General features: G+C 51.0%; 2 protein-coding genes across 2 annotated transcripts; both read right to left on the bottom strand.

Moving 5' to 3' along the window:
* Window positions 1-8,300: 8,300 nt before the first annotated feature.
* Window positions 8,301-11,492, bottom strand: slc50a1 (solute carrier family 50 member 1). Its single transcript, XM_023806175.2, has 6 exons — window positions 11,305-11,492; window positions 10,732-10,809; window positions 10,473-10,596; window positions 10,127-10,288; window positions 9,008-9,127; window positions 8,301-8,865 (listed from the first exon to the last, which is right to left on the bottom strand). Exons 1-6 carry the CDS (start codon window positions 11,370-11,372, stop codon window positions 8,758-8,760), a joined length of 660 nt encoding a protein of 219 aa, XP_023661943.1. The 5' UTR covers window positions 11,373-11,492; the 3' UTR covers window positions 8,301-8,757.
* A 1,686-nt stretch (window positions 11,493-13,178) lies between these two features.
* On the bottom strand, window positions 13,179-23,072 carry efna1b (ephrin-A1b). The gene is made up of 5 exons (XM_023806146.2): window positions 22,788-23,072; window positions 14,969-15,264; window positions 14,755-14,820; window positions 14,538-14,627; window positions 13,179-14,408 (listed from the first exon to the last, which is right to left on the bottom strand). Exons 1-5 carry the CDS (start codon window positions 22,883-22,885, stop codon window positions 14,287-14,289), a joined length of 672 nt encoding a protein of 223 aa, XP_023661914.1. The 5' UTR covers window positions 22,886-23,072; the 3' UTR covers window positions 13,179-14,286.
* Window positions 23,073-23,442: the final 370 nt, after the last annotated feature.

Consider the following 23,442-nt stretch of genomic DNA (forward strand, 5'->3'; position numbering starts at 1 on the left):
TAGTAATTTCCCCCTGGGATCAATATTGTTAATGTAAATCAGGGCCAATCTTATCCGCAAAGGGACGGTGCGTATGCGGCTTTTTGGGATAACCTTTAGGTCAGCTGTTCAAACCCAAGTGTGAGGACTCTTCAGCCAATCAGTCCTCTAATTAGTAATCTAATGATGGAGTTGCAGCGAAAAACCACACACACAGCGGCCCTTTCTGGATAAGATTGGCCACCACTAATGTAAATCATGGGTGTTGTTGGGTCCGGTGTTCTGGCGAGTTGTGCTATCGAGCCTTTCTGCGCATGTGCAGTTCCACCGTCTTGGGATTGGGGTTAGGTTTTAGGGGTTAGGGTTTTAGGGTTTTTTTGGAGGGTTAGCACTACAGTAGCCTAACTCGACAAAGTAGCTCAACTCGACAGAACACTGGTCACTCACTGGTCACCCGATTATTTTAGTCCCGATGCCAATCTTCCTTCAAATAATAATAAAAAAACGATAACTTGACTTTGCCCCTGGTCTTTTCAGTAGCTAGAAACTCCCCTGATGTAAGTCATGTTTAATTTTTCTTCTCGTTATACTGTCCATACATTATACCACATTGTATGGTATTTCGATGGCATTTTGATTTTCCAAAGCAATGCTAATTATTCACCGAGCAGGCGAGGGATTTAAGAATTTACATAATTTTACTTCGCTTGATTTAAATTTAATTTTTGCCAAGAATTTGATATTGAATTTGTGGTTAAGGGTTAATTAAGAGTTCTTATCCAGATATATCATAACAAAGCCCGAAAAGTTTTGTAAGTATGCCAACAAGCGTAGCAGTAACTGCTGTGTAAAACGTCTTTATATTGTCTCTATAATCTCAATTCCTCTACACGAATTCTCAAATCCTACCCCATCTTCTGTATACCCTACATTTTAAAGTGCTGGTAAATTTCTTGCTTACAGTGTCAGGAAGTGCAATGGCAAGACTTCACCGCTGGGTGGCAGCAGTTTGCTTGCTGACACTGATCTGTCATTCTCAGTCTCAGCCTCCAGAAGGTCAGTATTTTAAAAGGCTGGGCAGTCCTTGTGAAACAAATGCCTGACCTTGTCCATAAATTCATTAATTGATTCCATGAATCAAATTGTGGCATAAAAACGATGTTTCATTGCAGTATTTATCACTGACACTTTACATAGCGCAGAATAATTTATGGGCGCTCACATGTCCTGATTTATAGGTTTGAGTCCAATCAGATGTATTGAGTCTGCATGGATTTCCTCCAACAGGCCAATGACATGTGGTTTAGGCCTCATCTGTAGTGTTGATGCCTTGTGATTGACAAATGTCCCATTCAGAAGTTCATTATCCTCCTCTTCCTCGCCCCAGTCGATCCCATTCTGCAGGTGGTCTTCAACCATTACAGCAGGGATGGATCTTTTCTCACCCTGGAGAATGTTCGAGACATGATCGTGAGGGAGTATGGTGACTATGTGCAGGTGTGTCCCCGTGCCCCCGTATGCTTGTGTTCAGGTGTGTCCCCGTGCCCCCGTACGCTCGTGTTCAGGTGTGTCCCCGTGCCCCCGTACGCTCATGTTCAGGTGTGTCCCCGTTGCCCCGTATGCTTGTGTTCAGGTGTGTCCCCGTGCCCCCGTACGCTCATGTTCAGGTGTGTCCCCGTTCCCCCGTATGCTTGTGTTCAGGTGTGTCCCCGTGCCCCCGTACGCTCATGTTCAGGTGTGTCCCCGTGCCCCCGTATGCTCATGTTCAGGTGTGTCCCCGTGCCCCCGTACGCTCATGTTCAGGTGTGTCCCCGTGCCCCCGTATGCTCATGTTCAGGTGTGTCCCCGTGCCCCCGTATGCTTGTGTTCAGGTGTGTCCCCGTGCCCCCATACGCTCATGTTCAGGTGTGTCCCCGTGCCCCCGTATGCTTGTGTTCAGGTGTGTCCCCGTGCCCCCGTACGCTCGTGTTCAGGTGTGTCCCCGTGCCCCCGTACGCTCATGTTCAGGTGTGTCCCCGTTGCCCCATATGCTTGTGTTCAGGTGTGTCCCCGTGCCCCCGTACGCTCATGTTCAGGTGTGTCCCCGTTGCCCCGTATGCTTGTGTTCTGGTGTGTCCCCGTGCCCCCGTACGCTCATGTTCAGGTGTGTCCCCGTTCCCCCGTATGCTCGTGTTCAGGTGTGTCCCCGTGCCCCCGTACGCTCATGTTCAGGTGTGTCCCCGTGCCCCCGTATGCTCATGTTCAGGTGTGCCCCCGTGCCCCCGTACGCTCATGTTCAGGTGTGTCCCCGTGCCCCCGTATGCTCATGTTCAGGTGTGTCCCCGTGCCCCCGTATGCTTGTGTTCAGGTGTGTCCTCGTGCCCCCGTACTCTCGTGTTCAGGTGTGCCCCCGTGCCCCCGTATGCTCATGTTCAGGTGTGTCCCCGTGCCCCCGTATGCTCATGTTCAGGTGTGTCCCCGTGCCCCCGTACGCTCATGTTCAGGTGTGCCCCCGTGCCCCCGTATGCTCATGTTCAGGTGTGTCCCCGTGCCCCCGTATGCTTGTGTTCAGGTGTGTCCTCGTGCCTCCGTACTCTCGTGTTCAGGTGTGCCCCCGTGCCCCCGTACGCTCATGTTCAGGTGTGTCCCCGTGCCCCCGTACGCTCATGTTCAGGTGTGTCCCCGTGCCCCCGTATGCTCATGTTCAGGTGTGTCCCCGTTCCCCCGTATGCTTGTGTTCAGGTGTGTCCCCGTGCCCCCGTACGCTCATGTTCAGGTGTGTCCCCGTGCCCCCGTATGCTCGTGTTCAGGTGTGTCCCCGTGCCCCCGTATGCTTGTGTTCAGATGAGTCCGCGTGCCCCGTACGCTCATGTTCAGGTGTGTCCCCGTGCCCCCGTACGCTCATGTTCAGGTGTGTCCCCGTGCCCCCGTACGCTCATGTTCAGGTGTGTCCCCGTGCCCCCGTATGCTCATGTTCAGGTGTGTCCCCGTTCCCCCGTATGCTTGTGTTCAGGTGTGTCCCCGTGCCCCCGTACGCTCATGTTCAGGTGTGTCCCCGTGCCCCCGTATGCTCGTGTTCAGGTGTGTCCCCGTGCCCCCGTATGCTTGTGTTCAGATGAGTCCGCGTGCCCCGTACGCTCGTGTTCAGGTGTGTCCCCGTGCCCCCGTATGCTTGTGTTCAGATGAGTCCACGTGCCCCGTACGCTCATGTTCAGGTGTGTCCCCGTGCCCACATACGATCATGTTCAGGTGTATCCCCATGCCCCCGTATGCTCATGTTCAGGTGTGTCCCCGTTCCCCCGTATGCTTGTGTTCAGGTGTGTCCCCGTGCCCCCGTACGCTCATGTTCAGGTGTGTCCCCGTGCCCCCGTATGCTCGTGTTCAGGTGTGTCCCCGTGCCCCCGTATGCTTGTGTTCAGATGAGTCCGCGTGCCCCGTACGCTCATGTTCAGGTGTGTCCCCGTGCCCACATACGATCATGTTCAGGTGTGTCCCCGTGCCCACATACGATCATGTTCAGGTGTGTCCCCGTGCCCACATACGATCATGTTCAGGTGTGTCCCCGTTCCCCCGTATGCTTGTGTTCAGGTGTGTCCCCGTGCCCCCGTACGCTCATGTTCAGGTGTGTCCCCGTGCCCCCGTACGCTCATGTTCAGGTGTGTCCCCGTGCCCCCCTATGCTCGTGTTCAGGTGTGTCCCCGTGCCCCCGTATGCTTGTGTTCAGATGAGTCCGCGTGCCCCGTACGCTCATGTTCAGGTGTGTCCCCGTGCCCACATACGATCATGTTCAGGTGTGTCCCCATGCCCCCATACGCTCATGTTCAGGTGTGTCCCCGTGCCCCCGTATGCTTGTGTTCAGGTGTCCCTGTGGCCCTGTACGCTCGTGTTCAGGTATGCAGAATGTTGCCTCAGGGTCTTGTTCTCCTCCAGATTTCCTCAATATCACTTTCCTCGACAGCAGGTGTGCTTTGCATTGTATTACTGCATTCATTACATATCTAAAGGAATAAATATCTCCATTAAGATTTACAGACATGCTTTTTTTGCAATCAGTGGAAACCACATTCCTTTGTCAGAACTGTAAATCCTCCCACTGACTCCTCCGTCTGTTTCTCCAAATGTCCATCGCTTCCTCTTCCCTGTGTTCCTCTGCTGACCTCTGCTGACCTCTCCTCTTCCCTCCCATCCTCGCAGTACATGGGCCTCGACCTGGAGAAGGAGCTTATGCAGTATGCCGACGACAACAATGACTATCTCCTGAATATCTCAGAAATGCAAAAGCTGGTTGAGTATATCACTATGCCACGCCACTGATTCAGCTGCCACCCCCCTCCCCTCACCTGAAAACCTCATGGCTTTAGTCAATTATCCATCCCGATACATGGTTTACAAATGCAACCGCTTGGCAATACTCATCTATACTGTAATCCCAAGACAAGCCACACGATGGCACTATTATCTAAAAAAGTTCTTCATTATGGAAAGCAGCTTGTCTAGTTTCTTACTCATGGGTTTGCGCTGTCTTTAATTCCACACTTTCTGTTCTCTGTATCAGTATTCATATGTATTCACACAGCAAACTTAAGCTTAAAATTGAATCTTTGGGTTAAATACAGGAGAATGGTATGTTATTATTTATGGCAAATAAATGGAATATATATATATATATATGAGCTGAATGGCCTTTGACTTGTAACATAAGTAGCAGATTTGATTCAGATTTTGGGCAGAAAATTAGGAATTTTGAGAATATAACCCAAAATAATCTCATTATGGTTAATAACAAATAATGCCAAAATACTCATAGGGTTATTTAATAGCCTGTATGATAGGAAATGCTGTCGAACTCTGAATGAAAATGAAAATCGAGGACCCCGAAAAAGTATGTTTTCACACATCATTTTTCACACGTGGAGCGACACCTGGTTCAGGAATCTGTGCTAGCTTCACAACTGACATTTTCCGGCCAGTGAGGAGCGAGACCTTGAGAGACGGGGCGAGGCGGTGAGCAGCCGACGGCAGGCAGGGCACCTTGGGGGTGTCTGAGGCCAAGGAGTAAAAGGAGACACAGACACAGAAACACAGACGACATCCAGACATGATTCACCTGTGAGAGCTGAAAGGTTCTTTGTCCACAACTCGCCAATAAAAGACGGCATTAAAGAGTTTAGCTACCCAAATATTTAATTTCCCATATTTTATGCAAGCAAAACAATGCACAATAAATGGAATAGCATTTTAAGGCACCACTACAAAAAAACAGCAGAGCCGAGACTCGCTGGTGAAGTGAAAAGACCCTAAAGATTCCAGAAGATGTGAAAATGTGCTGATGCAGCTATATCAGCACAGGCGGGTGGGGGTGGGGGTGACAGTGTGTGGCCTTTAACCCTCCCCTTACTGAGTCAACATCTGACCTCTGACTTTCCCTCAGGTCAAGGGTTAAAGGTCGACAGGTGTCTTTGAAGGGGGGGGCATCCATCAGTCAGAAAATTATAGTTTAGGAGAAGTCAAGAGCACAATTGGCACAGTCTTCTGGTCTGGCGGAGGTGCTGGGGTGGCACAGTAAACACCCCCCCCCAACTGTGATGCGTCACGCCATGGAAAACAGAGGAAGAGGAGGGAGTGAAGAGCAGGAGGCAGGAGAAGCTGTCACAAAAAGAAGGGGGGCACTGGCAGGGGGGGGGGGCCAGAACCAAGCACATTCTTCTCTTTCAGCTCTCCCTCACTCGCTGCCCCCTCCCTCAGTGGAAAACAGCAGCTGGGACAGGTGTGTTTATACTTATGGGGGGTGTGTGCGCTGACTCGGCATCCCGGCGGGGGGGCGGGCAGGGGGTGCTCGCTGTTAGACGTGGCTCACACACGTGCACATGCCCACAGAGCCGGGCGGAGTGTGTGAACAGGCGCCGTGTGTGTGTGTGTGTGTGTGTGTGTGTGTGTAAGTGTAATCAGGGGCTGCGTTTGCACTCTGTGTGTCAGCGGTCCAGTTCCTGGCTCAGGAAACAGAGGGATCCTGTTTGTGAGCCTGCTCCCATTGTGGTACTGATTAAACACGCACTCGCTCCCTCTCTGCTTCTCACACTCACACACACTCTCTCTCTCTCACACACACACACACACACATGCACTATGACTCTCTGTGGCGGCTTCAGTCCCCTGTCACAACCCCACCCTGGACGCCACCCCTTGGCCCACACGCTCGCGGTCTCACTGATTGACCTCCTTGCCCTTGCGCCTCCTCGCCCTCCTGCCTTGCCGCTCCCCCCATCTCCCTGGTGTCGGTGTCGTCAGTGTCTGAGCAGACCTCGGCACGCGGCTCACGCTCTGGGCGCTGGAAGCAATCAGCCCCTCCATCTGGATCTGCTCGGCAACCTCCACCTGCAGCACCCCCAGCTCAGCCTCCCCGCCGCGCTCCCTGCTCCGACCACCCCCGCCCCCCCCAATGTTGTGTCTGCCATTTCTCTCGGTGGGAGGGCTGGGTTCCTGAAAGCGCAGACAGGAATTGGCACCGATAGGTTCTGAGAAACTGTGGCGCAGCCGTTCCCACTGCGCTCTGCGCACGCAGGCTGATTCGCACGCCGATATCGCACGCTCTCAAGCCGAGCCAGGCCCCCGGACCCCAGCCCCCAGCCCCCCACCTTCACAGACATATCAAACCGGGCTCTACGGCATGTTATTTTCTGTATCTCACAGGATGGAAATCGTTTCCGACACTTTTGAAGCAGCAGTGTGAAAGTTTGCATTATGAGGTTACCGTTAATTACGTGGCCTGGAGAGAGAGGCCCTTCTATTCCACAGAAGCATCCAGAAGGCCACCTGATGCTTATTACTGCCCTCGCTGATTCAATGTTTGTGTGTCAAGCAGAAACAACCTCATGAAACTTACTAATTAGGTGTCCCAGATTACAATCTTTGTTTAAACTGAACCGTAAGTCTCTTTGGACCATCCACCAAGTGAATGTCACTACCACTTTTCCCACAATGCATAGCACCGAGGGTAGTCGTCCTCATCCCACTGTCACTTAGGCGCAAAGCACGTAGGCATGTAGAGATGACCATCATTCCATAGAGGAGTCGATGGACTATGAAACCTGCACCTATCCAGATCACACACACACACAGCCCACAGCTTCCAGAAAGCTCTACCAACTTGGTGTACTGTTTTAATGATGGTCAATCAAGGGGATTCACAGAGCCCTCTTTTGCTGAAATAGATTTAGATCTAAGAAGGAAATCACTACTAAATTAACTGGGAAAACTTATGCTTGTTTGTTATCGGTGGATATAAGATAAGGGTCAGTTCAGTGGTGCAGTGGTTAGCACCGTTGCCTCACACCTCTAGGACCAGGGTTCAATTGAAGTGTGCATGTCTTCCTCCGTGTCGTCATGCAGTTTCCTCCACTCCCCCACCCCGTCTGAAAACATGCTGAGGTAAATTGGAGTTACCAAATTGCCCAGAGGTGTGAATGTGCCCTGCAATGGGTTGGCACCCCATGCTGGTTTGCTCCCTGCCTTGTGCCCATAGGCCCTAGACCCCCCTCCATGACCCTGAATAGGACAAGCAGTTACAGAAAATGGTTGGGTGTAATGAGGTTCTGAGCCCACAACTTGATTCTGGATTAAGGTAACAGCAACAGCTTAATTTTCATGTGTCACTTGTGAAACCAGTGGTGATTTATAACACTCACAATCTCATTTCACGGCACCGTGGCCTCACACCTGTAGGATGTGCATTTGACTCCCACCCCATGCTCCACGTAGCCAGCTGTCATGGTCTCCCTGCATTTGCACCAGTTTTCTTTGAGTACACTGCAAGTTTTCTCCCGCAGTCAAAAGCACATGGGTTAGGGGGACCGACTATCCAAAACGTGCGGGAGTGTGAGAGGCCAGTGACTGACTGGCATCCCATCCTAGGGGAGACGCACTGCAAAGCTTCACTGGAAAGGTGCTCATGGAAACCGGCTGGATGGATGACAGGAATGAGATCTGATGGTGACACTGGTGAGCTGTGTGATACTCAGAGTGTGGCCCCTTAATTACACACCATGAGCTTCTGGTTAGTCCGCCACTGGAGATCATGTGACCTCCCTCCAGTTATGAATGACCTGCTTAACACCAGCAGTCAGACAGTACAGAGACCAGCAGCAAGGCCATGCCTGCCGTCGTGAATTACACCCAGCCCATACCGGGAGGGGGTGCACAGGACACAGCACCACATGTGGGACGGCTCTGCGAGAAGTAAAGGGAATTTCATAAAACGAGATGCTTATATTATAATTATATGTATATAATTATATATCACAGCATGTGATATAACACCCGGTGACCCTGATCAGGAAAAGAGGTTAGAAAATAGATGGGCAGCTTTATATAACATCAAGGAGGTATTATGCAGATGTGAAGACAGAAAAATACCATTATATTTCTGTACAGTCTTAAAAATATGAAAAAAATATATTTACAGTTATGTGAAAATCAGCCTTTTCTCTCGACAATGCTGTTGTTTCACTGAGTATGTAATATTTATATATATATATAAAAAAAACTTTAGCCTTGCCACCAATGCCCCTAAATAACTGAAAAGAACGATGTTTTCATATTTTAAATCTTTCAGAACAGAAATTAGCCCCAGGTCATGATTTCCACGAAGAGTGATTCAGCTGAACTGTTTGGCCACGGTGAACAGAGGCTGCTCTCCTACTACCAGATTGACAGGCTGTTCCCAAAAGCGAAAACCATGTCCCAGAATAAAAAAGAAAGAAAAAAACAGACACAAGTATGAGAGTCCCTCCTCCTCCTCCTTCACAGTGGCAGCAGCTTGTAGGAAGGCTTCACAGAGCTGGTTTCTGAAAAAGTCCAGAAAAGCAGGAATCTGACGAGGCTGGTGATGATGCCAGGGGTGTTGGGTACCTGGGAAAGGAGAGACAGTTGCGCTTGTACCAGTGGGTTTCCGAAAACTGATTCACTTTTTCCGAGCCGCACGCCACTGGTGCTGAACTCCCTCCAGCACAGAGAGGAGTCACAGCTGCTCCCTCCCCCCTCCCCCACTCACCATGATGTAGTAGTCCTGAAGCTGGAGACCATAGAGTGTCCAGGAGGTGGAGGTGAGGAAGGTGGCCACAGTCAGTGGGAAGGAGAGGCGTTCGACGGAGCCACTGCGCATGATCTCCAGCTAGGGGCGAGAAGGAGACCTCAGGAGCCAAGGCCAGGGGTACAGAGACACTGTGACCGACCGCTACGGGGGGGGGGAGGAGCGTCACAGCATGTGTGGGCACAGGCGTGTACACACACACACACACACACACACACACAGGATAGCAGAGTCCATTAAATTCAGAGAGGGTGGATGTAAATAAATGAAGAGAGACAGAAAAACAATGGCCAAGTGAAGACAGGAAGGCAGGGATGGGCCCATGCACAGCAACAGACAAAAGACAGGGGAGAGATAGTGACAAACAGGAAAATAAAGAGAAAGACAGGAAGAGTGAGGAGCCACACACCAGCGGGGAGATTAAAGACAAACAGGTCGGCTCCTCTCTGGCTGTTTACGGGCACAGGAGTGCCGTATATAGAGAAGGGCAGGCAGACAGGCAGACGGGGCCCCCCCACGTGGCTCCCGCCCCAGGTTACTCGCCGTTCACGGCCCATCTGTTCCTAGCAGAGCTGCTTTCTTACCGCGGCGGATGGTACTCCCACACACGGAACAAGCGGGAGCCGGCAAGCTGTCAGCCAGCACAGCGATGTCATCCATGCCCACCGCAGAAATCCAGACTGAAACAGCAGTCTGGCCCGAGCTATCAGGCTGGGATATTAGCCCAGATGAGAGCCAGGCCTTGCTCACCCCAGCTAATTCATTCTGCTGTTAGCCTGTGATGTTTCAGGATCTGTCCTGAGCCCTCGCTGAGACTCCCTGTGCCTTCCCTCGCCCCCGCCCTGGTGTCGGGGCCTGACCTTGACACAGCGGCGGCAGACAGACCCACTGAACATCCCTGTCTCACAAAACAGCCACGAGGCCACCATCCCAAAGCATTCTTCTTTACATATTTCCCTGACATATTTCCCTAGCTTTCTCTACTACGGTGTTTTATTTTCACGGGACATGCAGTGACTACGGTAGCCTTGGTGGTGCCTGACCGTCATCATGATGCCGCACGGGGCAGGCGAAACTCACCAGGTCGATGAGGGGTGACACATACATGGTGACGGTGAAGATGCTGCAGGCCAGACCCAGCCGGGCCAGCTTCTGCTCACCCTGGGCGAGCAAGACGCCGAAGTACAGGCAGCCGGCAGCGAGCAGGAAGCCGGCAGCGAGCGTCTGCCTGCACACGCGCCACTGCGGCACAGACACAGAAGGACTCTGCATTAAGAACGGACACCCTAGAGACACGCCCACATCCTTCACGCCTACGGGGTGAACTTGCGTGTATGCCGAACGAGAAAAACAGGAACGGATGGCAACAACATGAACGACAGGTGAAGACGTGTGACGTGTCAATGTGTGGCGAGGAGACACGGACCCTGTCGCTGCTGTAGTGGGAGTAGGCCAGGACGTAGAATGCTTGCAGGACAGCCCCAATGCTGTTGACGATGATGAGGGTACCATCCTTCTTCAGGGCCCCATAGTACAGCCAGCCCAGGTTGCTGAGGAAAAAAAATGCACAGAGCAGGGAGACTTTCTACCATACAACAGCCCAACTCTGGACATAAGTTTATGCGTTCAATATTACTCCCCAAGAAAAGCAGAGGAAATCCTAGTGGGCGATATTTCACCATTACTTGAGCAAAGTGGTGAGAAAAGGAAGAAACTGAATGTTATCTGAACTCCGTGCTTCTCTCATTTTCTTCAGGTCCGTCCTGTGGGGAGCAAATGTACAGTTCAGTTTGATAGCAGTATTCATCGCCAGTATGGAATATAAGCATTAAGTATTAAGACACTATCACACACGATGGGGCCTGTCAAGTCCGTAAGGACTGCACTCTGGCGCGATAACATGCGGTTCATCTCTTTTTATTAAGCTCTGCTCAGGCATGTTCTGGCGGTTTTACTGAAAGTACCGCTCTGGCACCTGTTACAAATTTATTCTCCGGGTAGTGCGGCATGTAGATACTAGTGCATGACAACAATATTTTTGCATTGCGGTTCATAATAATATGCATGTAAATAACACTGTATTAAAACAGGTATAACTACAACTAGCTATGAAAGCCGTCATATAGTAGGCAAACTGTGTATTTCAACATATAACACGGCATTCAATCATTGAATCATTTTATGATAAAACAATAATATATTTACGGTGCATAGCGGATTATTAAAAGTTTTAAAAACAAATAGTTGGTTACACTTACAGTCCTGACGAGAACATCAGTATAGTAAACACGATGCATGCCCATGATAGAAGCTGTAGAAAATCCATAGAAAGAAAAAAAGAACAAAATAAAAACAAAAACCGCAGACGAAAAATGAAATACGGCACTAACACACGCTTGACTTCTGTTGCTTGTCTTTTCCGTGTTTGCAATCAGCAGCCCCAAAATCCCGCCTCCTGATTCGCGGAAACCGAGAGACGGAACTCTGTTCTCCACCAATCACAGAGTGATTTCTATGACGACTGGGGACGTATGCGTGTAGTGCGGAAAAACCATTTGCAGGAGCGACACGTCGCACATACCATGCAGTAAAAGCGTGAAACAGTTCCATGCAATAAATGGATCATTTATTTCTATTACTGGTTATATTAAAAATAAACAACATATGTTGTGCATAAAATGTAGACCTATCAAAGGTTAAAAAGTGAATGCCTTCCACCCGTTATAAAAGTGAAAGGCACAGGTGGAAATAATAAATAACACAAGTATTTTAAGTATAAGCCGCAGGGCACCTCGGCGGTTTCTGGTGTCTCCTCACATGTCCAGCGTTATGGTTTTAATTAAATTAGCCGGCCACATGTGTCATAATATTAACGTTACTGAATGCCTTAAGAATCTGTAAGATGCATGTGGCTATATAAAGCAATGAATGAGCAGGCAGGGGCATACACTGCTTTCACCCTTGGAAAACAGACCTGTCACATTTTTTTTGTATGTATAACGAGAATGAGGGGTCAGTAAACAGTAAAGGTGTATCACGACCACACGGTCAGTATAATGAACAGTGTTGACACAGCGTGATTACAGAATCGGGCAGTGTTAGATAAAAAAGGCCACAGTGTCACGTGTGGCAAATACAAACAGATTGGTGATGGAAACTTGTTGAATTTTCTCAAGGTTGGAGCAGCGAGAGAAAGAGCCAGTGTATAGGAATGGTTCCCTCACACCCAGGTGCCAGGTTGTCCTGCCCTCCTCTCTCGGTGGGAGGGTGCTGTAAAAGTCCCATTCAGAGACAAACAGAGACAAACAAAGCAGAAATTTACACTGCTTCATGGGGGCTGGGGGGAGTCCCAACAGGAAGATTTTATGGTCACATTTAAAGTTTAAAATGTGTAACCTTCACATCTGGACACACTGAACAGTCAGTGTGTTTTGCATTTTATGCTTTATGCCAGTGAACCTGGTTTTGATTTGAATGGGGGATGTGACAGGGTGAAAAATGCCATTACAGTCTGCTGCTGAAGAAAAATAGGCTATTATTTACTTCTGACATATGGAATATTAAATACTGTATGCAACATAATGTTCTTCTTCAGCTGAATATACCCAAAGTATTTCACTTTAGACACTTGTAATTAAGATGCCATATGCAAAAGGAGCAGACAAAATATTTTACCATCAAGGACCTGATACGGAGTAAGGCCACCTTTGCTTTTAGAAGAGCTTCAACCCTTCTTGTAATGTTACTGCACAAGCCCCAAACTGTGAGGCAGGATATGTGCCTATCCACAAAGAAGAGAAGCCCTCAGTTCTTTGAGGGATGAACAGGCTGGAACTCTTTCAGAACTTCCCATATAGGTTCAATAATTTTTAGATCTGCTGTCTGGGGATACCATAGAAGGGCTTTGACTTCATGCAGGGGCTCGTGAACCTGTCAATGAATTTGTTTAGAAGCGTGTATGGTCTCTGATTGGCTGCTCTGCCATCACATCCAACTTTGTGGAACTCGCAAGTTCTCGTTGAGCCCGGCTGCTAAAACAGTTTCATGGCAAATTTTGAGGTTGTTGTTTTGTAGTGTTTATCCTGGGTGCTTCCCCCCCCCCCCCCCCCTGAAATGGTCAAGTTGACATTCATAGTTTTCATATACATCTTTATTTAAGAAATTCACGTTTTAGCATTTAACAAATGTTTTCATATACTTCTCTATATACACATATTTTACACTTCATGATACAAATATACAAAACTGCAAAACATGATTCAAATCAACGTTACTCCAGTCTCTCAAAAATATCCAAAGCTTGTTCTTCATTCAGTGTACATACGGGGTGCTGAACATTATGGGTTCTTGATGACCAGTGTACCGTTTTGTGAAACATTGTGTTGGTACTGCATAGTGGAAGCAGTACAATAAAACATATTGTACAAAGCATAAGAGAACTGACAGTCACTTTAGCTGGAACAGGACTAGTGGTTTGGCTTACAGACACGTGTGTGGTATAATCCTGCGATGCTATGGTGTGTGTGTATGTGTTTCATATTGTTCTGAGTCTGCACTGATACAGTGTATACTTCTGGTCCGGTGCAGCATCACCTGATCAGTACACATTTATGATACAATCTTCCAGTCAATACCAGGACAGTGAGGAAAATGCTTACAGCCCGTCTGAATGCTACATAAAATGACCAGCATTTTTCTTTAGTGTGTCTCACTGTGTGCGGTATATCAATATTAAATGTTTCATTTTATTTTTTATTACAAATGAAATACTTGATATATGTACATATCTACATATCTATATATATGTGAATTCTGAGATGATCGCTGTATTCTTTGGCTCACTGTTAGACAAGATTAGGCAAAACTGTAGAATTTCTGCTTAAATTCATAGTTACATCGAGGGGGGGGGGGGTGGGGGCGGTGAGTCAGCATTCACTTTTTGAATCTTTCTTTCACCTTGAATTCCAGTATCCTCCATCATTCTTGTCATTATGAGGATAAAAAGGTGGAAGAGGAGGAGCGTAGCAGTCTTGACAAAACAGAAATCCTTCACAAAGGTACACACACATTCCAGTAAACAGCTACAACTCCTTAAACCCCTTGGTCATCGTCATGGCGATTCTGTGCCAATTAATAGGAGTGTTACCCCCTCTCCCGGTGACCGGCACCAGGCTGTAAGACCCCGCTGTGGTCCCCCCAGACCACTCTCGCCACAGTCCGTCGTTTCCGTAGAAACAGTCTCAGTGCAGAGACAGCGACAGTAAGAAGGGGATCAGCGTGAAGAGCCAGACTGAGGCCGGCTTCAATCCAGAGTTTGTTCCCACACTCTTCTGAACCTCAGGTTCAATCACCGCCGGGTCATCTAGGGTGGAGGGGGGGGGGGGGGGGGGGGGGTAGAGGAGGGGAGGCCTTGAGTTTCAGACTCTCTCATGAATAGCAGGACCATTGGTGAAGCGGCGCATAGAACCCCACCCAGTGGGACACGTCGTACCTGCAGGAAGCCGATTGGATGGGTTGTGGACTCCACCTCCTCCACTGACTCGCCCACCGGCTCCACCGTTCACTTTGGGCTCCAGAGACCCTGTTATGGACGGGAGAGCAGGATTAGAACCTTCCAGAAATGTCACGGGGCAGAAAAAGGATATGAAGAGCACACCCTAGGGGTCCAAACCAGCACGAGGATAAACAAATAAGCCTGGTGCTCGTACCATTGGGCCCGACGACATCCACCCGCAGCCTCAGACACTCCTTGCCGTGGTGATGCAGGGGCTTTGCTGAGAAGCACAGAGACAGGAGAAGCAGATCAGACACACCAGCAAGTGGCTAATTAAAGGCCGAAGCGAATCTCAGGAGAAGCTCCAGCAGGTTTTAAGGGGGTTGATGCCCCGTGGGTGGGGCTCCGGTGGAGGCGGAACTGCTTACAGATGTAGTAGTAACTCTCGCCCTGCCGGAACTCCTTCCCCAGGGTAAAGGGGGTGAAGCGCTGGAATTTCTCGGAGAACTTCTCCGGGGCGTGTGGCGCGAAGGGCCGGGTGCACTCCCAGCGCAGCTGCTCAGGGGGGTGCGGCTTGCAGTTAGCGTAGTCCTCCGCCTCCACCATGTAGAGCACGTAGCGCTCGGCCTCCTGTGAGGGCAGCTCGCCACGCATGTAGTGTGGACAGATGATGTCCAGGTAGTCGTTGATGCGCACCTGCACGGTGTACTCGCTCCACAGGAACCTGGGAGGGACAGGAACGGGGGGGGGGATACTTAGTATATCCTGCAGTCACACAGCCAGCAGTATGACGAGGCAGCATGCTGGGGGGTGGTAAATATCACCGGTTTTGCCAGAAGATCGCTTTCCACGTGCAGTGGGCTCATTTGCTGGAAAATGTGCGAGATGGGGGGGGGGGGCGGGAATGAGGCAGGCCATGTTGATCCCGCCTCCCATGAGCACTGTGCTGAATGAAGCACTGGTTGTCACGGCAGCAGTTTCCCTGGTTACATCCTACACCACTCGGCTCGAACAGATTAGCACGGGTGGCCAGCAAACTGTTTTCACTCTGAGTCTCACAAACCCCCCGACAGCCCGCCTGAGCATTTCGGGGGCGGGGCCATTGCAGACCAGTCGGGCAGCCTGTCAGATGGGGGCAGGATAGACCCGTTTTCATGCCTACTTATTAATGCCTGCAGGAAAGGCGAGGCTGTGAGGCTGTGAGGCTGTGAGGCTGTGAGGCTGTGAGGACACCCACGCGACCCTCCTGCTTTTAGCTGCCTGCGCCCGGCACATAAAGGGTTAAGGGACACTGGGCACTCTGGTTTTGTTGCGGCGGGGAAATCACAGGTCAGAGACCCACACAAAGCGCCCGTGTTCAGTTACTGCCCCATCCCTGACCGGCACGTTCGGTCTGAGAGCCCCCCCGCCCCAAATCTCCCCCCGCCTTTGATCAGGAGCAGAAAGGACACAGTCAGACTGTCTGCCTCTTCCCCTGCTAATCCCCCCCCATGCCTCTTTTCATGCCCCCCACCCTCGCTTTCCGGGTCTGTGCTTGCCTGCCTGTGACTGCGGGCTCCACTGCACTCAGCCTTTCACTTTCTCACAGAGATCTCCGCTCTCCGCAGGGAGGGTCACCTGATTGGGGGGGGGCAGCTATCCCCGAGGCTTCTCCTCCAAGCGAAACTCGACGGGCTTTCAGAACACAGTCGCTCACAAAGTCGCCTGCATTCATACAGCCTTCAGGTTTAAATATAGGAAGTGAAAAGGGAGCTCAGCTGCTCAGCCCCTTTCTGACACATGCAACAGTGATCCGGACAGATCCTAGTAGATCCTTCACACGTGTAACATTGACCTGAGTAGATCCTAGCAGGAATAAGTCCTGCCTCTCCCAGTTCTCACAGTTTCCCCCAGAGCAGCAGGCTCTACATCAGGCTGAAACATATTCCCCCCTACCCAATAGAACTTTCCTTAAATTTCAGCTGGTGGACCCCCCCCCCGCCCACTAAATGGATGGGTCCAAGATGCGTTTTCCTGAAGCTTGCATATGGGACTCAGTCCATATGTGTGACTTATGATCAAAGCCTGGGGTGGAGGTGTTCACCCACACCGCCCCACCCCCGCTCTGCTCCTCCCTCTTGTTGTTTTTGTTGCCGAGACCCCTAGTTAGGGACAGACACTCTGGCTCCAAACCCCCCCTACCCCCATCTAAATCCCCTCACTAACCCCCCCGCTAACGATGACCACCCCGTCAAAATCACAACACAGTGTAAAGCGCTGGGGGGGGGAGGGGGGGGGTCTGATTAGTTACGGCTGCTGTGAGCTCTCTGCGGACTCGGGGGCAAAGCGGAGGTGCCCCGCACAGACGTTCACGCTTCGTTATGCCCCCCCCCTGCGGCCGGCACGGCCCAGCTCTGCCTGCCGCTTGTTGCCCTAATGTTTAGGAGGCTCCCGTCGAGCCACATGTTACGCTCCGCCGTCAGCAAGGAGCACCACAGCGCTGCAAATGACGGCCTCCTGAGACAGTGCCCCCCCCCTCACCGCCTCCCCCCCACCCCAAAATCCATCCTTTGAAGACTAACAAATTAAAGTTGTTTGCAGCATGGTCCCAACGTGTTCTATGGGGGGGGGGGGGGGCGATAATTAAACCCAAAAAGACATCCAACTGTTCCCCTGGGGGGCTGGGGATTATTATACCAGCCACCTCCCCCCAGAAAGCCGTGCGCCTGAGGTGCGGGGGTAGGGGGAGAGGGCCTTGGGACACTGGGGCGCGAGCAGCTTTTGTTGCCGCTTATCCAGCACAGAGATAACTGCTCCTTTGTTTACAGCTTTTATTCAGGAAGAAATCCCCCCAATTAACCAAACAGACTCAGCAATGAAACAGTAATTCATCCATGTTGCCTGCAAACCCGCCTGCCTTCAGCCTCAGCTACTGCTCAGTGCCGACCCAGAGGGGGGAGGGGAGACCTGGGCTGGGGGGCCGTCAGGGTCCAGCGGCCCGCAGCAGAATCGCTCCGCGTGTTGAGCAGCGGGGCCGGATTGGAGCTCACCCACCCGGGCGTCTCCCTCCCTGCTCTCCCCGAAGATAGACCTGGGGCGACCCCCCCGCACAGCTGGTCTGCAGCCATGTCAAACATACTTGCCCCCGCAGGCTTGCTTTTCCTCCTCCCTCGGGCTGACCACCGGCACTCCCACAAAGCCCCACCCCCTCCCCTCCTGCCCCCTCCCCTCGCGCCCCGCCTACCAGGAGGGAGAGGTGCGAGTTATGACACGCTATCACAAGGCGCAAACCGGCACTCTTGCAGGTTGCCATAAATGCCCCTTAGGCCGGCACTTTCATCTCCCCCCCCCCCCCACTTCGGAATGTCAGAAAGATGGGGGGAGGGCCAGGCCACAAGACTCAGGGGTCAGGGTTATGGATAACACACTGCTACGGAGTCAGCAGAAGCACGAATGTACCCCCTGACACCCAGCCAGTGAGCCTGGGTGACGGTGGAACCTCACACCCAGCCAGCAGGGGGTGACACTGCGTCACAGGGAACCGCCAGTCTGTCCCCGAACCCCCAGGGAGACCCAGCCCAATTCCCACACAGACACTGAAGGGCCTTTCTGGGAAGTGACCCGGAGTTAATGACGCCGGCCTCACGGCTGAGCGAGCCGATGGAGGGGGGGTCGCTAATCTGCCGCCCCCAGCGGGGATCAGTGCGCTTCTCGAGCCGCGATTCGGGCCAAAGCCTGCCGATGGAGGGGATCCATCATCTCAGGAATACAGGAGCTAGCATGGTTGCCCTGTATCCTTTACGCCCCAGAAGAACTCAGGCTGTGTTATACGTAAACTCAGCCCTTTCTTTTGTACCCGATTTTGTACATGATTCAATATTTTTGCCTGGCCATCTATCACAGTCAGTGCAGCCCTCCCCTCACTGTCCATCTCCCCCCCCCCCCCATCTGTCTCCTGCTTAAACTTAACATAATATACCAGGCTCTTTTATCCTGTGTGAATTTTGTAAAACAATCTGTCTTTCTTACAGCTGTGCCCTTTCTCTGCCCCGCCATCCCCCCGCCCCCCTGCTCTTTCTCTACCCCTCACCTCTCCTCCCACTTTAACCCCTAACCTCCCCCCTCGGCCCCCAGTCACGAAAATCCCAAAGCGGGCATCAAGTGAAGCCCTGAAAGTCACACATTACGGAAGCCTGGGGGGGATGTCACTGCAATAACAGTGTAAAAGAATGTGTTTGTGGAAAGGGGAAAAATTATATCATAATAATTGTATTATTTTGAAAAATAGAAGCCAAGTGAAGCCTGGGATAGGTATGGGATGGGTGTGCGCCTGTAGGGGGCGACAAAGACTAGTACAGAGAACTTATCTGCATGAGCATCACTCCCGTAAACATACTGCGCACAAAACCCTCATCGTATCATTTCACAACACACTTACCACCCCGATCACACAGCAGCAATCACTAGTGACACACGATGATCCGGAATAGTGGAAATGACAGTGAGGAAATCACGGGGTGGCGAGAAACACGGTGAGACACGGAGGCCGTCGCCCTGAGAGGAAATGTCCAAGAACAACAAGGACAGGAGAGCAGGGGCTGTGAGAACGGGGACACGGGCAGCGAGAGGAGTAGGAGGAAGTATGGGGCGCAGATAAGCGGGGAGAGGAAGGGCACTGCGGGGGGGGGGGGGGGCGTGCAGAAAGACGAGTGCTACGGGGGGGGGGGAGGACAGAGAGGGAAGAAGAAGAGGAGCCTTTGTTTGTTTTCCAAGCAGAAAAAAATGAAATGAAATCTGTCAGCCAGCAGGACAAAGTGAGACAGATAATCACTAAGTAAGATAAATAAAGCAAACTTATATAGCAGCTGAACTGAGGGAACACAGGGGGGTGGGGGGCTGGGGGGGGGCAGGGGCTAGGTAGAGAAAGGGAGATGGGAAAGACTTAGTCGGAGGAGTGAGGGAACGGGACCCTGCCAGAGGAGAGAGAGGCGTTGTTTCATAGAGCGCGATCGCCGCGTAACATTAGCTGGTCATTTTGACTGATTATCCGTTTTGGTGTCATTATCCTCAGAGATGCCTTTAAAAACAATATGAAGAGCAAATCAGTGGCAGCAGCGGGAGGGGGCCGCGGGCTCACTGAGGCTCTCGCATTGTCCTCGGTCACCCCCGTGCGCAGGAGCTGTGTGAGGGGACACAGCGCATTGTGCTGACAGGATACGCAGTTTTCCCGGGAACACACAGGGAAAAAAAAAAAAAAAAAAACACCACACACAAACAATGAGCTGCAGACGGAGACGCTTAATGGCTCCTGAAGCGACTTTTATTGGTCATATGAAGCGGAGGAAGACAGAGCCAGAGTCACTCTCTCTACAAACGGTGCACATTAACCTGGGCTCTGTCTACATAGAAGCGTGTGACGAAAATGACAGATCTGAAGCCCGGCCTTGACAAAGGAGCACGTTTAGCATGTCGCTCACCACCATTCATTCTCAGGTCCAGTGAACAAGAACGATCTGGGGTGGGCAGGGGGGGGGGGTGTTAGAGAAAAGCACAGAAATGCTAAATAAGATAAAGGAGAGACACAGGCATTCATGAGAAGGCAGCAGCGGCGATGTCCATCTAACGACATCGTGATTTCAGACAGCACAGAGAAACACCCGAAAGAATGAGGAATATGGCGAGTCCCAACCGAAGAGAGAGAAACAGTCCCTCCTCTGGTCACCAGGCAGGGACAAGTCTATCAAATTCAGGGACTATCTGGTATGGAGAGGGTTGCTGATTGGAGCCGTTCAGAGAACAGAGGGTGGAATAGAATTACAGATGGAAAAGTGAGGAAAAAGTACCCTGGCCCCCTACAGTGAAATGGGGGGGGGGGGTGGGGGGGACAGGTACAAAATGGGAGAGACCAACTTGGGCAAGGGGAGGAGGGTGATATTCACACAAAAAACGCTCGGCTGGGTGACGTCCACTGGAGGTCAGGGGGTGCGTGGTCCAGGCGACACACCTCGCCGTGTGCGAGCGAACACCCTGCCGTGTGCCAGAAAATCAGCGCTAAGCCTCCCCTGCAAAACAGCCCCCAGTGATGCAAGGCCACGCCCATCACTATCACAATGACAAACAAACGCGTAAACCGCCTTCCAGTAAAAGCGCTCCCGGCTCGGGTGTAATGATTAAGCTGGTAATAATACACACGCAGAGGGCTAAATGTCCTCAGAAAACACATCCAAAACAAGAAGAGACACGCAGAGAGAAAAGAAAGCAGTGAAAACCAGACAGGCAGCTGGAGAGACAGGGCGCTGCAGGGCGCTGACGAGGGCCGCCGCTGACGTCGGGGCTGAGACACACTGACACACGCGGCTTCACGTGTCGGCACGCAGGCGAGCGAAAAAGGCTGAGCTCACAGAACGAGCAGGTGGGGAGCCACGGAGGAGCAGGCAGGGCGAGTCCACTCGTCCGTTTAACTGCAGCTAATTGACTAATTGGTGTTTATCCAACAGGCACAAAAGTAACTGACATCTGATAAGGAGCAAAGAGCAGCAGCTCAGCCTGCAGAAGTTGGGGAACGCATGGACAGTCTCTCCATTTCCTGGAATGAAAGGTCCTTCCCAGATTAAGGCTGTTTTCAGACCTTATTACCAAGGGAATAACATACTGAACAGACTTATACTAGGACGTCATGAATTTCCTCATATTCTTTTGGTTCTCTCATATCTAAAGCTTTTGAGGAAGGGGTATGTTGTATGTGTTTGCATTCTCTCCTGTAACATGTTTGAAAATTGTTTCCAAACTACTTTCGGGTCTTTAAGAAACTGAGCAAATTAGAGCAGGCCAGTGGGCACCAGATGGATAACTCCTGAAGACCCCTACTCTCCGACAGCAGGTCCCATCCATGCCAAACCCCCAGCCAGCAGCCACATGCTTTATGCGTCATGCGCCCATCCATCACAGCGTAGCAGTTTAGGGGGTTTTTGCGCATTTACTGAGATTTCCTTGTTTTGGCAACACAACAGAAGTTTCTTGGAATATTGCTGGGATTAAATAAAAACCATAACCTTCCAAAGCGTTCCCTTAATCCCCCTCTGCCATCACATTTGGCTGCCACATTTCACCCTGACAGAGATCGCCTCTCATCTCACTTAACCTTAAGAAACCTACTAAACTTGACACGTTTCCCCCAGTATGACCCGGTCTCCGGGTTTTAAATTTCACCCTTTGTGGCGATGGTCTGCTCTTATCCCACCCTCCCTCACCACCCGTCGCGCTGATTCTGAAGTCCCCTGATACCCCACAGAAATGAAACGCCTATTGAAAATATCTTACGCAACTAGTTATACTAATGTAGTTTTAGTAGCATGTGTTATCATAGGAATCACCAGAATTCAGCAGGGAGAGACAAATTGGAGGTATGAGCGCAAAAGCATTCTGTTTGACCTTTAAAGAGATGAAGATGCTGATGGAGCTAAAAACCGTGACATTGCACCCCAGCTTTCTATAAAAGTACACCTTTCCACAATTCAGCAGAAAGGGGCTTATAAATCGCTCGCTACTTTCATCTCGGTAACTGGGAATTTTATCGATCACGACAAGAGGCCGTATCTCATCCTGACTCCTGAGTACTGTAAACACACACGCTCACACAAACACACACACATACACACACACAGGAAGCAGGCCGCTTTACACGGACCTTCCCCCGCATCTCTGTCTTCCCATCGACTGCAGCAGCAATGTAACGTATAAATGCAGCCGGCTGAGTCTCCAAGGGGCGAACAACAGCAGACACACGCGGACTGCTCCGCTTATCGCTATATTTATTACTGTCCCTCTGCATAACAACTATATATAGGCTGTTTCAGTCTGTCCATCTGTCTGGGTATGCGTTAATGCATTCCCTGAATTAATGTCTATCTACTGCATATACATATATAAACGCCCGTTTAAATCAATGCTGGTGTTCGGTGCATTGGCAGACCTTAATCAGGCAGAATACTAACCAATTATGACATATTTAAAGAATTAGTCAAAAGATGAAAGTTGTTAAAGTTACAAACTGCCAAAGTGTTGGAATGCAAATGAACGGACGTAGGATTCGGACAGTACTATAAACGATCAAGAAATTAACATGTGAAGGAGCAAATCGGCGCTTAAATAACGACACAGCGGAATGAAGGCGGCTGAATGGAAAGGGCAGGCGAGCAGCATACTAAAGAGGCGGCGGGGGCATGTGACGGCGTTGGGGCTCCGGGGAGCCGCACTCGGGGGACCCACCTGGGGTTGCTGCTGTTCCAGAAGACGCTGTGCCGCTCGGCCGCCGTGAGCCAGGCGCCGGTGCTCGCCGCGATGTACAGCAACCAGATCAAATCCATGGCGGCTTTGCCGTGAGATGAAAGCTGAATGAAAATTGCACCGATCCCCCTTAAGACTGTGAGCCTGTGCCGCCGCAGTAACGCAGAAGCAGAGGGTGATTCCGTAGAGTCCCACGGAGTGATTTCTGAATACACAACACACGATCCACAAGTGTCTCTCCCCAGAGTGCTCCAGGGAAACTTCAGCGAGCGTTTTTAGTTAACGCCCCGCGGCCGCGACCACGCCTCCGCCGGCGAGGGGGGGAGTCCGGGAATCGGCGCCGGCTGCAGGCTGCCCGCCCACATGTTATTAAAGGCCGGTTACGCCTGCGAGGGGCCTGCGCCTGCATGAGTGCCTTTACTACCTATCGTGTCTTCCGGCATTAAGCAATCAGTTTCTGTTTACAAACATGAAACTACACTTGTTGTTCTGCTCCACTTACAGTCAGGCACTTGTTAAATCACGGCAAAGTGAAAGGCAAGTATGCGTGTATTTCAGAGCTTATCGCTTAAGTTTCATGGTAGTGGGTCAAGAAAAATAACAGAGATTTCCTGTTTTGACCCCTTAGCCTGAGAAG

This window comes from Paramormyrops kingsleyae, chromosome 9 (assembly GCF_048594095.1).
Source record: "Paramormyrops kingsleyae isolate MSU_618 chromosome 9, PKINGS_0.4, whole genome shotgun sequence".
NCBI lineage: Eukaryota > Metazoa > Chordata > Actinopteri > Osteoglossiformes > Mormyridae > Paramormyrops > Paramormyrops kingsleyae.

What these genes read in the sequence shown, in the direction of transcription:
- efna1b (XM_023806146.2), bottom strand. Translation starts at nt 22,885, where the DNA reads ATGGATTTGATCTGGTTGCTGTACATCGCGGCGAGCACCGGCGCCTGG. An exon ending in CGAGAGTTACTACTACATCT is followed by an intron (nt 14,821 to 14,968) that starts GTAAGCAGTTCC and finishes TGTGCTTCTCAG; the next exon opens with CAAAGCCCCTGCATCACCAC. An exon ending in GGATGTCGTCGGGCCCAATG is followed by an intron (nt 14,628 to 14,754) that starts GTACGAGCACCA and finishes CGTCCATAACAG; the next exon opens with GGTCTCTGGAGCCCAAAGTG.
- slc50a1 (XM_023806175.2), bottom strand. Translation starts at nt 11,372, where the DNA reads ATGGATTTTCTACAGCTTCTATCATGGGCATGCATCGTGTTTACTATA. An exon ending in CTGATGTTCTCGTCAGGACT is followed by an intron (nt 10,810 to 11,304) that starts GTAAGTGTAACC and finishes TGCTCCCCACAG; the next exon opens with GACGGACCTGAAGAAAATGA. An exon ending in TTCAGGACTACTACATCATG is followed by an intron (nt 8,866 to 9,007) that starts GTGAGTGGGGGA and finishes CTCCTTTCCCAG; the next exon opens with GTACCCAACACCCCTGGCAT.